Below are 14084 nucleotides of genomic sequence, written 5' to 3' on the forward strand. Positions count from 1 at the left end.
GGAGTACGATCTTTGGCCCTTTGTAACTTTCTCACTCATTGTTATTCACTATTAATTCGAGATTATCCGTAATCATGGTAGAATCCACATTAGGTTAATGTAGAAGTTTTTAGAGACATATTATATTCCAATTTACAATAAAGTGACTCAAAAATGACACTAAATTATTTACCATTAATTTATACTGGGCACAAAAGTATCTGAAACAACCAAAACGAAGTAGAAATGCATCCAACAAGTTTGTAGTCACAAGCTTGATGTAGTCATTGCGTGCTATGAATATGGGACAAAATTCTAATCTTTTGACTACTTTATTTATAAGAATCTTTAGACGTGTCAGTAATTTTGACCCCTATCTTTTTGAGAAAAAAATTATTACTTGTTAAACAAAATCAAATCATATCAAATCAAATTTTATTAGTCACTATTATGCTTGGGAATACTTTGGAACAGATTATTTGATCCATTGGTCAGAATATGCGGTTTTGATTGAACACCCTACTTCATTGCATTCCATTAAATCTTATAATTGAACCTGGCTGACAACTCCAGGGGGAAGAAAGTTTCTGATGAACTCCACCAACGGAGCGGAGCAGAGAACAGGCTTTGTGGAATTCAGCTCCGACTACATCGATTCGCTCAAGGTCAATACAAAACATTTCAATTATGAAATGCTTACCTTGTACATACAGTGCCTTGCGAAAGTATTCGGCCCCCTTGAACTTTGCGATCTTTTGCCACATTTCAGGCTTCAAACATAAAGATATAAAACTGTCTTTTTTTGTGAAGAATCAACAACAAGTGGGACACAATCATGAAGTGGAACGACATTTATTGGATATTTCAAACTTTTTTAAAAAATCAAAAACTGAAAAATTGGGCGTGCAAAATTATTCAGCCCCTTTACTTTCAATGCAGCAAACTCTCTCCAGAAGTTCAGTGAGGATCTCTGAATGATCCAATGTTGACCTAAATGACTAATGATGATAAATACAATCCACCTGTGTGTAATCAAGTCTCCGTATAAATGCACCTGCACTGTGATAGTCTCAGAGGTCCGTTAAAAGCGCAGAGAGCATCATGAAGAACAAGGAACACATCAGGCAGGTCCGAGATACTGTTGTGAAGAAGTTTAAAGCCGGATTTGGATACAAAAAGATTTCCCAAGCTTTAAACATCCCAAGGAGCACTGTGCAAGCTATAATATTGAAATGGAAGGAGTATCAGACCACTGCAAATCTACCAAGACCTGGCCGTCCCTCTAAACTTTCAGCTCATACAAGGAGAAGACTGATCAGAGATGCAGCCAAGAGGCCCATGATCACTCTGGATGAACTGCAGAGATCTACAGCTGAGGTGGGAGACTCTGTCCATAGGACAACAATCAGTCGTATATTGCACAAATCTGGCCTTTATGGAAGAGTGGCAAGAAGAAAGCCATTTCTTAAAGATATCCATAAAAAGTGTCGTTTAAAGTTTGCCACAAGCCACACCAAACATGTGGAAGAAGGTGCTCTGGTCAGATGAAACCAAAATTGAACATTTTGGCAACAATGCAAAACGTTATGTTTGGCGTAAAAGCAACACAGCTCATCACCCTGAACACACCATCCCCACTGTCAAACATGGTGGTGGCAGCATCATGGTTTGGGCCTGCTTTTCTTCAGCAGGGACAGGGAAGATGGTTAAAATTGATGGGAAGATGGATGGAGACAAATACAGGACCATTCTGGAAGAAAACCTGATGGAGTCTGCAAAAGACCTGAGACTGGGATGGAGATTTGTCTTCCAACAAGACAATGATCCAAAACATAAAGCAAAATCTACAATGGAATGGTTCAAAACTAAACATATCCAGGTGTTAGAATGGCCAAGTCAAAGTCCAGACCTGAATCCAATCGAGAATCTGTGGAAAGAACTGAAAACTGCTGTTCACAAATGCTCTCCATCCAACCTCACTGAGCTCGAGCTGTTTTGCAAGGAGGAATGGGAAAAAATTTCAGTCTCTCGATGTGCAAAACTGATAGAGACATACCCCAAGCGACTTACAGCTGTAATCGCAGCAAAAGGTGGCGCTACAAAGTATTAACTTAAGGGGGCTGAATAATTTTGCACGCCCAATTTTTCAGTTTTTGATTTGTTAAAAAAGTTTGAAATATCCAATAAATGTCGTTCCACTTCATGATTGTGTCCCACTTGTTGTTGATTCTTCACAAAAAAATACAGTTTTATATCTTTATGTTTGAAGCCTGAAATGTGGCAAAAGGTTGCAAAGTTCAAGGGGGCCGAATACTTTCGCAAGGCACTGTATGTTTGTCCTCTGTAATTGCGTGTCTTTCTTTGTTTGCTGAAATCCATACTTTTTCAATATACGTTAATCAAAAACCGCCGACTTGTTCCTTGTTGAGATTCAATTGGCACATGCACACTTGCTCTGATTTGCCATCTTAGTGCAACAGCGATGAGCAAACAGTCTGTGGTTGTATTTGACTAACAATTATAGAAAAAGTATGGATTTAAGCTGTTGGGTTCTAACTTGAAATACCCTTATTCATGTTACCATATTAGAACTGGGTGTATGGAAATCTACTGAGTAAGAAATGGGAGTGCAAAAAGTTTACATTCCATCAGAACATGTTATTGTTAAATCTCATGTATCCTTTGGAGAGGAGAAGGGCAACAGCCTGGTTTCAGTCACTGGTAAGGTAGGACAGACATGAGTTAGGGAGGAGTGAAGAATGTGGGCCGAGATGTATTGGCTATCCAGATGTTCAAGGAGGAGCCTCCACCTAGAAGGAGGGTATAAATATATGGGCCTGTGTAAACATGTCTTTTCAGCTGTTTGACCCAATGGGTGAATAAACTTGGTTTGAGCTTTGACTGGTTGTCTGTTAGTTTTTCACTGTGTTTGTCAGAACCTAACAAAGCAAACAAAGGCACGCAACTCCAGAGGATAAACATAGGTAAATGGAAGCGTTGCATAATATTTTTACTTTTTTTATTGACTGTGGGCATGTTGTCTGAGCTGAATTCCACAATGCATTGTCTTTGCTCCTTGGTGCAATTTATCAGAAACTAACTTCACAATGGAGTTGAGTTTAGTCAGCTATATTGAACCCTGCCAACTCATATCAGTACTACCATCATAGTCAGGTATGATCCTCAAGTTTTACCTTCCTAAACAGCTGCTATTGTCAGTTTGCATTTAAATTTAAATTGAAGGCTTCTTCTTTTAAACCTTTATTTAACTAGGCAAGTCAGTTAAGAACAAATTCTTATTTTCAATGACAGCCTGGGTTAACTGCCTTGTTCAGGGGCAGAACAACAGATTTTTACATTGTCAGCTCGGAGATTTGATCTTGCAACCTTTCGGTTACTAGTCCAATGCTCTAACCACTAGGCTACCTGCCGCCCTGGGCAGCATTGCTGTTCTTGGGCAGCTTATCAGATGAAAAATCACTAACATTGTGCATGTCCAATAACCAGCATTGTTGGATGTGGAGGGATATATTTTCCATCCTCAACTAAAACTAAAATGTACTTTTAAAATGTAAAATGACAGCCCCCAGCCAAATGCCATAGTGCTTTGAACAGTTTTATCACATTTACCCTCCTCTCCTAATTTCAGAGGCCTCAGGGTGCGTTTGCCACCGCTGTGTGAGCAAACAATGACGGAGGACAGGTTGAAGGCAGACCCCTCCAAGCGGGAGGGTCTGGACTCAGGAGAGGGAGACACAGAGCCTAGCCTGCTGCTGCAGAAACTAAAGAGCAACATCTCGTAAGTCCCACCCCTCTGTCCACACATCCACTGCTTAAATGATCAAAATGGACAATAAAGTATTGTGTCGTATCAGCACCCTCTCCAACATTACCTGCTATTTATCTCATACAGCTAATCCATCAGTGTCATTAGAAAGTCTTCAGAAATGTGTTTGTGTATAACTGTAATTGTTGTTTCTTTTCGTAGTAAGAATATACAGGGGAAAGTGGATGTTATCCTGGTGAGTGCCGAAACATCTTTGGTATTGTATTGTGTATGAATGGCCTTGTCTATGAATGGTTTAAGACCCAGATTTTCCTATGTCTCTCCTACCCACAGCAAGATGTGCAGCGCTTCTCTGACAACGACAAACTCTACCTTTACCTCCAGCTGCCTTCTGGCCCCAGTTCAGGGGAGAAAAGGTGAGCATCATTATCATCAGCAATCACTCTGGGTCTAGCACTCTATGATTGTCCTCCTGGTGGGACATATTTGTGTCTCTTCAGATGACTGAAGAGGCTGATGTATGACCCACAAATCCCACTAAAGAGGCCAGTGTATGTGGCGGTAGTGGTTAATAGTGGTTGATGTTTAGCCTCTCCTTTTGTTGTTGCCGCTTGTCCTCAGTGGCATGGTTGAGGTCTTTTTCATGTTGTGCAGCCCCACTGTGTATGGCCTTCCCCCATTTGTTTTATTTCCGTTCAGTCTGTTAGAGATGCAATAGGTGTCATGCAATCAAGCATTGAAGCAGTGCTCCATCCAGATGGGGTGTACTGTACCTACCTACTGGTAGTTTAAGGTTTGTAGAGAAGGAGTTTTGATCTGGATGTTATTGTGTGCTTTTGAGATGCAAAGATTCTGCACAGATCAACAGATTTCAACAGACCATGCAGATCTATGTATCTCGAACATGCACACATCTCCAAATTCCACAAACTCTTTTTCTCAGTCTGGCAATGGCCCCGCTGGCACAACTTAGGCGGTGGTGTATTTCTGCATCGATGTCAGCTTTGGAGGACAGAACACTGCCAAGGTAAGGGAAGAGGTCCACGTTTTCAAGGGTGTTATTGTCAACATGTACACACAGAAACTCAAGGAGCATACAAAGCTCAATAAAGGTCAGAGATGTACTACATCTGTTTGATAACCAGTGGCCCAGTCACATAGACTTTTTCCCCAGTAACACTTAAAAATATTTATAAATGCTGTTATAAGTAGTTTATAAACTCTTAATTATTTAGTTAATAGTTTATCAATCGGTTAAAAACAGTTATGACACAATGATTGAAATTGTGTGATTGTTATTTTGGTGCATGTCAAAATGTGAGTGCACATTGACTATTATTATTGCCAGTTCCACAGTGCATGTTTGAGCTGGAATAAAACAGCAGCAACATGAACCGTGTGCTGGCTTTTCATCTTATTATTTGTTAACATGTTCTGGGGCTCTGAAAAGTTTGGGATGTGCATATCTTCTTACATTTAAAAAAAAAAAATCACCACCTTAACTATACTAAACAAAAATATAAAGGCAGCATGTAAAGTCTTGGTCCCATGCTTCATGAGCTGAAATAAAAGATCCAAGAAATGTTCCACGTGCAAATGCCACCAAGTTTTAGGCGGAGAGTGCAATGGGTATGCTGACTGCAGGAATGTCCACCAGAGCTGTTTCCAGATAATTGAATGTTCATTTTATAAGCTGCCTCCAACGTCGTTTTAGAAAATTTGGAAGTACGTCCAACCGGCCTCACAACCGCAGACCAGGTGTAACCACGCCAGCCCAGGACCTCGTCTGAGACCAGCAACCCTGACGGCTGATGAAACTGTAGGGTTTGCACAACCGCAGACCACGTGTAACCACGCCAGCCCAGGACCTCGTCTGAGACCAGCAACCCTGACGGCTGATGAAACTGTAGGGTTTGCACAACCGAAGAATATCTGAACAAACTGTCAGAAACCATCTCAGGGAAGCTCATCTGCGTGCTCGTCGTCCTCTCCAGGTTCTTGACCTGACAGAAGTTTGGTGTCGTATCCGACTTCAGTGGACAAATGCTCACTTTCAATGGTCATTGGCACGCTGGAGAAGTGTGCTCTTCACGGATGAATCCCGGTTTCAACAATATTCCACAAGCCACAATCAACAGCCTGATTAACTCTATGTGAAGGAGATGTGTCACGCAGCATCAGACAAATGGTGGTCACACCAGATACTGACTGGTTTTCTAATCCATGCCCCTACCTTTTTTAAAAATGTATCTGTGACCAACAGATGCACGTATGTATTCCCAGTCATGTGAAATTCATAAATTAGTGCCTAATGAATTTATTTAAATTGACTGATTTCCTTATATGAACTGTAACTCAGTAAAATCTCTGAAATTGTTGCATGTTGGGTTTTATATTTTTGTTCAGTGTAGTTTCAAAATGTCGACATTGAACTGTCACTTTTTTCCTCCACAAGAAAAATATATTGTTTTATCAGCAAAAGATGGCTGCTGAGATATACTGATAGCTTGGTTATGTTTGTCCTGAGCAGCAGCAGCAGCAGCAGCAGCAGTGACCCTAGTTCCTTCAACACAGCTGACCAGCTGCACACCTGCAACTGGATCCGCAGCCACCTGGAGGAGCACGTAGACACCTGCCTGCCCAAGCAAGACGTCTACGAGACATACAAGTAAGTTATTGTAATGAGGCACAGCTGTGACTGTGAATTAGAAATGTACTTGTGAACCCGGACTACCTGGACATCAATAAGAAATACTCGTTTTTTGTTTTCCATTGCAAATGCTTTGCTACGGTGTGCCGTAATGAAATCGACACAGCTAATGTTATGATCTATTGCCCCGTAATAACCCAGGAGATACTGTGAAAACCTGCAGCACCGGCCTCTGAGTGCTGCCAACTTTGGGAAGATCATCCGTGACATCTTCCCCAACATCAAAGCCCGGAGGCTCGGTGGCAGGGGACAGTCCAAATATCCTTTTAGTCTGTCAGGAGGTTGTTTTGGGAGGCCCTTTAAGTATTTTAACACAATTTTACTTTTGCTTGCCACAACTGCACTGACACCTGCAAATTAGGTATTCAAGCATCTCCCTGAATGCTAGATGGAAATCAGGGATTCACCTGAACTTCAATGCATCCTATTTGCATCCTATTTTTATATTGTTGCACAATGTGGGAAATGTGGATAGAATGATGCCACCGAGTACGAAGGATCAAACAAGTATTACCATACCCTCTCCACTTATCAATAGGTTGCGGTTCCCCTTTCTGTTTACAGTTCATCCTTAACTCCTCCGCTGACACATATTGTTATAGTGGAATCCGTAGGAAGACAGTGCTAAACATGCCACTGTTGCCAAACCTGGACCTGAAAAATGACCCAGTACGTATGACTAGTCAACTGCACTTCCTGTTTATATGATAGGACACAACCATTGCTTTTGCTATAGTTGTGTGCAAAAATGACAGTCAATGGTGATTAAAACTATTCTTCCATATAGTCGGAGCTGACGGAGCTGGTGCAGACCTACAAGCAAGAGGTGACGGAGGCGGCTTGTGAGCTCATCTGTGATTGGGCCCAGAAGATCCTCAAACGTTCCTTTGACACAGTGGTCGAGATCGCCCGTTTTCTTGTGCAGGAGCACATCGTCAACCCACGCTGCAGCCAGGCTGAACTCGTCACTTCTGCCGCGATGGCAGGTGAGTCTCAGTTTCCTCATCTCCATTACACTGTGTTCAGTCATCTCCAATACCATCCGCAACCGTCTCATGATTGGAATTTCTTGTAACCATCAGTCATTTTTCTTTGTGTCTCACAGGAGGACCTGCAAAGCCCCACAAGGTGATCAAGAAGAACCCAGTACCGTCAAAAGGAGGTGGGCCGGAGACAGAAGGGAGCAGCTCTGATGCTAAGGTAGAGCATCAACAATACCCTTTCAAAGACTAAATGCAAAGTACAGAAACATACTTCTCGAAGTTGTAATAATGAGCCATATCTACTCATATCGACTTTATGTAACACAATGATGTTGTTTCTCTCAGAGAGATAAAGAAGTTGGGGATCAGTCGTCGCCGGGGACACTGCAGTCCAGTGACAAGCCAACCAAAGGGGCGGAGTCAGTACGCCCGGGGGATCGTGACCTGCAGGTGGAGGCTCTGATGAAGCACCTGCCCCGAATCCTGCCTCGCAGCTCCGTCCCGGATAAGTCCCAAGGCGGCGCCCTCCCCGTCATGATCCTCCCCCACACCGTCAGCCTATCCTACCCCGAAAAAGCCCCGCCGGTTACCATGGTGCCCGTGGCACCGACGTCGGTGGTGCAGAGGGCCCGTGCCGTGACCAAACGGGCCCTCGAGGCTCCGACTGCAACCAGTGGGGGCCCCGAGCCGGGAGGCACGCCGGCCAAACGGAAACGAGGACGACCCAGGAAGCCACGGCCAGAGGACACCACCTCTCCACAACCGCCCCCTCCGTCCCTACCTTTGGTCAACCAAGCCCACATCATGAAGTCCCTCACTGGAGGGGTGATCCAGAAAGCCTGCTCGTCCTCCTCCTCTTCCCAGGTGGTGGAGGTCGTGTTCCAGGACCAGCATGCCGTGGTGCTCGGCCAGCTACATTCGGTAGCGGACTCTGGCAACCCAGAGCACCGGGATGTGGTGCTCGAGACTGACCAACGGCCCTTGCTGCTGCTGCCAGGGACCAGCCACGCAAACTGGGACATGGGCAGGGCCATGGTAGAGGTCATCCAGAGGGCACCGAGACCCCCCACCACCAAGAACAACAACAACTCCCAGTCTATCCCCCAGCACCGCCTGCCCCTGCCCACTTTGCTGGAGGATCGAGGTGAGGTGGAGATCACCCTCACCCCCATGGAGCCTTCGGAAGATCTGCCGACCCCCACCACCCAGGCTAGCTTGGAGGGCCGCCCTGCGCCTGATGACAGCACTAAGGTTGAAAGACCCTAGCACTGGCCCTCCCAGTCCCGAACCTCACCCTCCTTGTCCCAGAGACTAGGGAGCACTAAGGGACTTTATACTACCCTCAGCATGAAGATAACCACCCCCAATCCCCCAATCATCTTCTCCCAGGTAGCAAGCTTCATCTGGCTCCACACAGTCCCTCTCCCATCTTACCGATTGGTGGAAATCCAAGATTGGCGGCACAGAGAGCCAAGAAGGATTGATGAAGCCAAACCGCTACATACCCCTGTTGACCTTCCATTAGCCCTTGCATTTGACAATGTAAAAAGGGCCGTTTATAACTCTTTGCTGTGACTCTAACTGCATGTTTTTCTTTGTAATTGTGAGCGAAGATATAGACAAAGGCGGCTCCATACTCCTGAGATTGGATTTCTTGTAGTTCTGATGACGAGGAGGGGCTATTTACGGGTTCAGACCATTCGAGGTTCTAAGTGCTACTCTCCCCGAGAGGAACTCCCCTCAAAGCGTATTTTTTTTAAATATCTTTGGTTGTGTTATGTTGATGTTTGTAGTTGTGCTTTCAAATAGACTTCCAGAGTAAAGGCGTCCGCATGCTTCCCAGACTAAACAGTTCGGAAGAGTTTGTGCATATATTATGATGACATTTTGTGACGTTTCTGTTCATTTTGGACTTCGGTAAGGATTTTTCGGCTGTTCGGGAACACCCCAAAAAATTCTAGAGGCAAGCCAAAGTCAGTAGCCGAAGTCGGTAGCCAAAGTCGGTAGCCGAAGTCTACGCCCATTCGTCAGTAATTGGTCAACAGTCGGGATTCTTCAATAAAGTCTTTGTTGTCATTTAACGAGAGACGACTCATTTTCATGCACATTATTTCATTGAGAAATACTGCAACAAACATCTTAGTTAGATGTAAAATTGCGCGACTAAGATCTTTGTAAAAACGTCCAAATTAATGACAGATTTCTTGAGTTATCTTAGATTAATTCTGTCTATTTAGAGGAAGTGTATACTGGCTACGGCATCTCAAAATGGACAAACAGTACTATTGCTGCACACTCGTTGGGTTTGCCAAGCCAAGTGTGGCTAGTCGCCAACCAGACTGAAGCATGCTGACGCCCTAAGAAAGGAGAAGGCATGACACTGCTGGTGGAACTACATTTAAATGATGCCCCTGTCAGGCATCGGAACTGGATCTGCGACTGTATTCTAAAACATTGTGTGACAAGATTGTGAGTTTGCCCCCCTTCCCCAAAACCCCTAAACTGGAGTATGACGGAAAAGCGAGCACTTACCTGGGCGTAATTCCAATATTACAGCACTTCCTGTTAGCGACTTAGTGTAAATGACAAAAGATTATAGACACCATATAGGCAAGACTATGACAAACAGTCGTTTAGGTTTGCCTTTGCATTTTGAATTTACAGCACCTCAGACGAAAGCATTAAAGCACAAACCTGCGAGCCTAGTGTAAAACCTTGAGCGTGGCAAAGAGACTTAATGGAATATTAGAGCTGATTTAGTAAATAATTTAGCCTGATGCTAATGCTAATGTAGGTTGCCAAACCCTTTTTTATAAGTACCTGTATACACTCTAGTACTATAATATAATTTTCACAAATTCAAACTGTCTGGCAGAGACAACTGTTTTTTAGCCACCATTGCCAAACGTTCAAACTCTGGCTTTGCCTAGGGGTGCATACATCTTATATGCATTACGTAGCAGTACATGATAATGTAAGATACTGATACCCTTCTCTCCAAATCCAGCATATCATCCAAAGTATGATCAACCTTAAATAGGCTGGTTATGTGTTTTTTTATACCTTCCATCCTTTGACAAGGGTAGATTTAAATTTGTAATCTCCAGCCTTAGCCCTTTTGGAATTAAATTGAAACAGATGTCAAGAATATTTGCACTGATATGAAGAAAGCAAAAAGGGAAGAGCCTGTTAGTTAATAATAGTAATGATTACTAGAAATTATAAACTGGGTGGTTCGTGCACTGAATGCTGATTGGCTGAAAGCTGTGGTATATCAGACTGTATACCATAGGAATGACAAAACATTACGTTGGTAACCAGTTTATAAATTCAATAAGGCACATCGGGGGTTTATGTTTAAAGGCTGTGTTTAGGCACTCCCCGTTGCGTCGTGACTAAGAACGGCCCTTAGCCCGTGGTATTTTGGCCATACACCACATCCCCTCGGGCCTTATTTCTTAATTAAACTACGATTAAAAACATGATTGTTATGCTTGAGGTAGTTTTGGAACAAGCAATGTTAGCTTTATTTTTCAATGGAGTTGATGGTCAAATTTGACTGAATTGAGAATAAGCACAACAGAATTATACTTTATTATTAGTTTATGCCACATTATTGTCCTTCTGTAAACTATGGGCTTATGAAGAGACAAACTGGATGTAAATTCATGGTGCATGCATTTGGTGCTGTAATGGTGATGACTCAAGATTGTCTACACACTACGCTATTTTCCCGGGAAAACAGGGATTCCCTATGTCTGTCTTCAAACCCTGACGATTTTCTTCCCTGCCTGTATGTAGTACAGGGGTGACCAACCATAGACATACATGTGGCCAACCTTCTTGTAGGCAGGCTTTTGTCCCTGCACTGTTCTTACACACCTGATTCTATTCTACTAATCAACTGCTCATTATTAGCTAAATCAGTTGTGTTAAAGCAGAGCTAGAACTAAATCCTGCACACTTTGTAGCTCCACGGTGAGGACGGTGTGCCGCCCCTGATCTAGTATATTCTATTGGTCTGTTAATTGTGTAATTACATGTACATGGTTATAGTAACTCACCTTATCCTCATTCATGACATTGGACTATGAGCTAGCAATGATCTCCTGAGTTGTATTAGTCAATTGACAGATCAAGTTAATATCAGTAAAAGAGGTAGGTTTGAATGACGACTACAGATTAACTGCAGGCCCAGGGGACTTACATGGGGAACCTCTTCCATAAATAAGTACATGTCCTTTAGTGTGCATTTAAATGAGTATTGCAGTAAGTGAATGAGTGAGTGGGAGAACTTTCACTGTGGAGCCACGGTGCTCAAAAGAAACGGGTCAGAGAATCAAAGATAAGGATCGGGATACGGGTAGCAGTGCCTTGACCTTAACTGCCGGTTAAACCACATCATGACCGACCACGGTCAAGCTTTGCAGATGCTCTGTTGATGGTGGTAACACTCTAAACTAGCCCGGCTAGCTATGTAGGGGTTAAGTAGCTTCATAGCTTTGCTTTGCAGTTTGTTTGAGTTCATGCAAATAAAAAGATTGCAAATGAGTAATTTTGTTAATATTGTTGTTTTATCAAATCTACGAAAACATTTTATCATATGTGCTTTTGTTGATATACGTCTGTGAAGTTTTTATGTATTGTACAGGTCACTTGATGTGCTGTTTTAACATGAATGTCTTTGAATTTCAAAGACACTTACAGTTCAAAGAAACCTATCCATGCATGGTTTTATGTGACAGTGATTCTATTACTCTAAAATAAAAAATAAAAACACTGTTACTCCTAGCTTAGAAACATGTCAAAACATAAAATGTATTGACTAGGGGGTTTATTAAAAATGGGATGTATTATCTGTTTTAGTTTACATGTATAATCCCCCAGGTTGTGTTTTGCACTTTATTCATACCGGAAGACTAAGTCATTTATAATTGGTGTACACATAAAAAACAGAATCCTGATTTGATAATTAAGTGTCACACCTTACATGTTAGTAATTTTATACATGCGACTCTGAATGCCCTTGTTTGAAATTGTTTCCAATTCGTTTTTTTTGTAAATCATCGTCTCAGAGATTTTGTGACATTTACATCTATGCTTCCTTTAAAAAAACACAACTAAACAAAATGATGCCAACGACTAATGTGAATATATTTTCCTATGCTGACTGTAATAAATGTTGTTAAAGGTAACTGGAGAGATGTTACAATATGTGTTGATCGTTTTTGTGTCATTTTTTTAACTCTTCTCTTGAAGTGGCAATAAGCAGTTGAAACAATAAGAAAGTGTCCTCTGTTTTGCTAAAAAGCTGAGGGATGGGGCTAGAGAAATGTAACCACTTCATAGACAGAGCTATGGATGCAAGGACTGACAATCCATGATATCACAATTATAGTTTTAGTCATGTTTTGAGGCTATACAGTGTATATTTACTTTGGGAGTAAAACAAGCTTATATTTTGGGTTCTGAGAGGGTATGCGAGTTGAACTAAGCTCATGAGGCATTTATAACCCACTGGGCACAAATTGGTTGAATCAATGCTGTTTCCACTTCATTTAAATTACGTTGAACCAACGTGGAATAGACGTTGATTTGACGTCTGTGCCCAGTGGGAAGCTATATTCTTCCAATAATTAATGGGTACGTATAATTCATGTTCAAGAGGCCTTTACTTTGAGCTCTTCCTAATCTCGGAACCCATATTAAGCTCTTCCAGACCAGATGCTATCACTGGAGAGTAAGGAGATTCTACAGTCATATGAATCAAATTCAGTCAATGATTGACAAGAGGTAAATCAATGATTGAATTGAAGTTTGCTCTGCCTGGCCACAGTGGCTAGGGGTCCCAAAATGTTGTTTTTTTCCTGCCAAAGTATTTTCAGAATTGCAGCCCTGAATTTTGAAAGGTATGTTATGTATTGTCTATTCATTTCCTTGTAGTTTGGGTAGTGTACCACAATGCCCTTTCTGGTCCCAATGATCAACCAATTTACAGAAATTCACCCGTTTTACTGGTACCAGTGATTTTACTGTACCACAGTGGAGTAAAAGGGAAATGAGGGTTCAGGCCAAGGACTGGTGTCTCTTCCCACATTGGCCACTGGGTGGCATACTATGCACAGACCAGTGGAGGCTGGTGGGAAGAGGTATAGGAGGACAGGCTTTTTGTAATGGCTGGAATTGAATTAGTGGAACTGAATCAAAAATGTGGTTTCCATATCTTTGATGTGTTTGATACTGTTCCATTCCAATCCAGCCATTACAATGAGCACATCCTCCTATAGCTCCCCCCACCAGCCTCCACTGCCACATACATACAATTAGTTAATGCAAATATGAGCACATCCTCCTATAGCTCCTCCCACCAGACTCCACTGCCACGGACATATGCAAATTAACGCAGTGAGTGCACAAGACAAATATAAAATCTTCCTGATATGCAGAGAGAAGTCACACAACTCAGTTGGGAAGATTCCAAATACTCGTGATTTTATTCTAGGTTGAGTCTTGGAGAAAGTTGTGTCATAGCAAGTTGATATTCCAATGTTATTTATTTCCAACATTGGTTATTCTGAGCTTTTCTTTTCAAATCACACAATGTAAAGTAGAGACCATAAACCAT

At 42.4% G+C, this 14084-nt stretch overlaps 1 protein-coding gene across 6 annotated transcripts; it reads left to right on the forward strand.

The window, feature by feature from the left end:
* Positions 1-566: 566 nt before the first annotated feature.
* On the forward strand, positions 567-12673 carry LOC139392346 (DNA-binding protein RFX5-like). 6 transcript variants are annotated; one of them, XM_071140267.1, is made up of 11 exons: positions 567-644; positions 3629-3778; positions 3968-4001; positions 4100-4182; positions 4710-4793; positions 6300-6434; positions 6618-6734; positions 7067-7145; positions 7264-7462; positions 7582-7676; positions 7805-12673. In XM_071140267.1, exons 2-11 carry the CDS (start codon positions 3669-3671, stop codon positions 8723-8725), a joined length of 1857 nt encoding a protein of 618 aa, XP_070996368.1. In that variant the 5' UTR covers positions 567-644; positions 3629-3668; the 3' UTR covers positions 8726-12673. The 6 variants fall into 6 exon arrangements, with proteins under 6 accessions (XP_070996368.1, XP_070996370.1, XP_070996367.1 ...); XM_071140269.1 differs by lacking the exon at positions 567-644 and adding an exon at positions 2828-2963; XM_071140266.1 differs by lacking the exon at positions 567-644 and adding an exon at positions 2991-3153.
* Positions 12674-14084: the final 1411 nt, after the last annotated feature.

Source organism: Oncorhynchus clarkii, chromosome 32 (assembly GCF_045791955.1).
Source record: "Oncorhynchus clarkii lewisi isolate Uvic-CL-2024 chromosome 32, UVic_Ocla_1.0, whole genome shotgun sequence".
Classification (NCBI taxonomy): Eukaryota; Metazoa; Chordata; class Actinopteri; order Salmoniformes; family Salmonidae; genus Oncorhynchus; species Oncorhynchus clarkii.

Excerpts from the sequence above, each read along its gene's own strand:
- LOC139392346 (XM_071140267.1), top strand. The coding sequence starts at position 3,669 with ATGACGGAGGACAGGTTGAAGGCAGACCCCTCCAAGCGGGAGGGTCTG. Across the intron at positions 3,779-3,967 it reads AAACTAAAGAGCAACATCTC|TAAGAATATACAGGGGAAAG; the intron begins GTAAGTCCCACC and ends TTCTTTTCGTAG. Across the intron at positions 4,794-6,299 it reads GAGGACAGAACACTGCCAAG|CAGCAGCAGCAGCAGCAGTG; the intron begins GTAAGGGAAGAG and ends CCTGAGCAGCAG.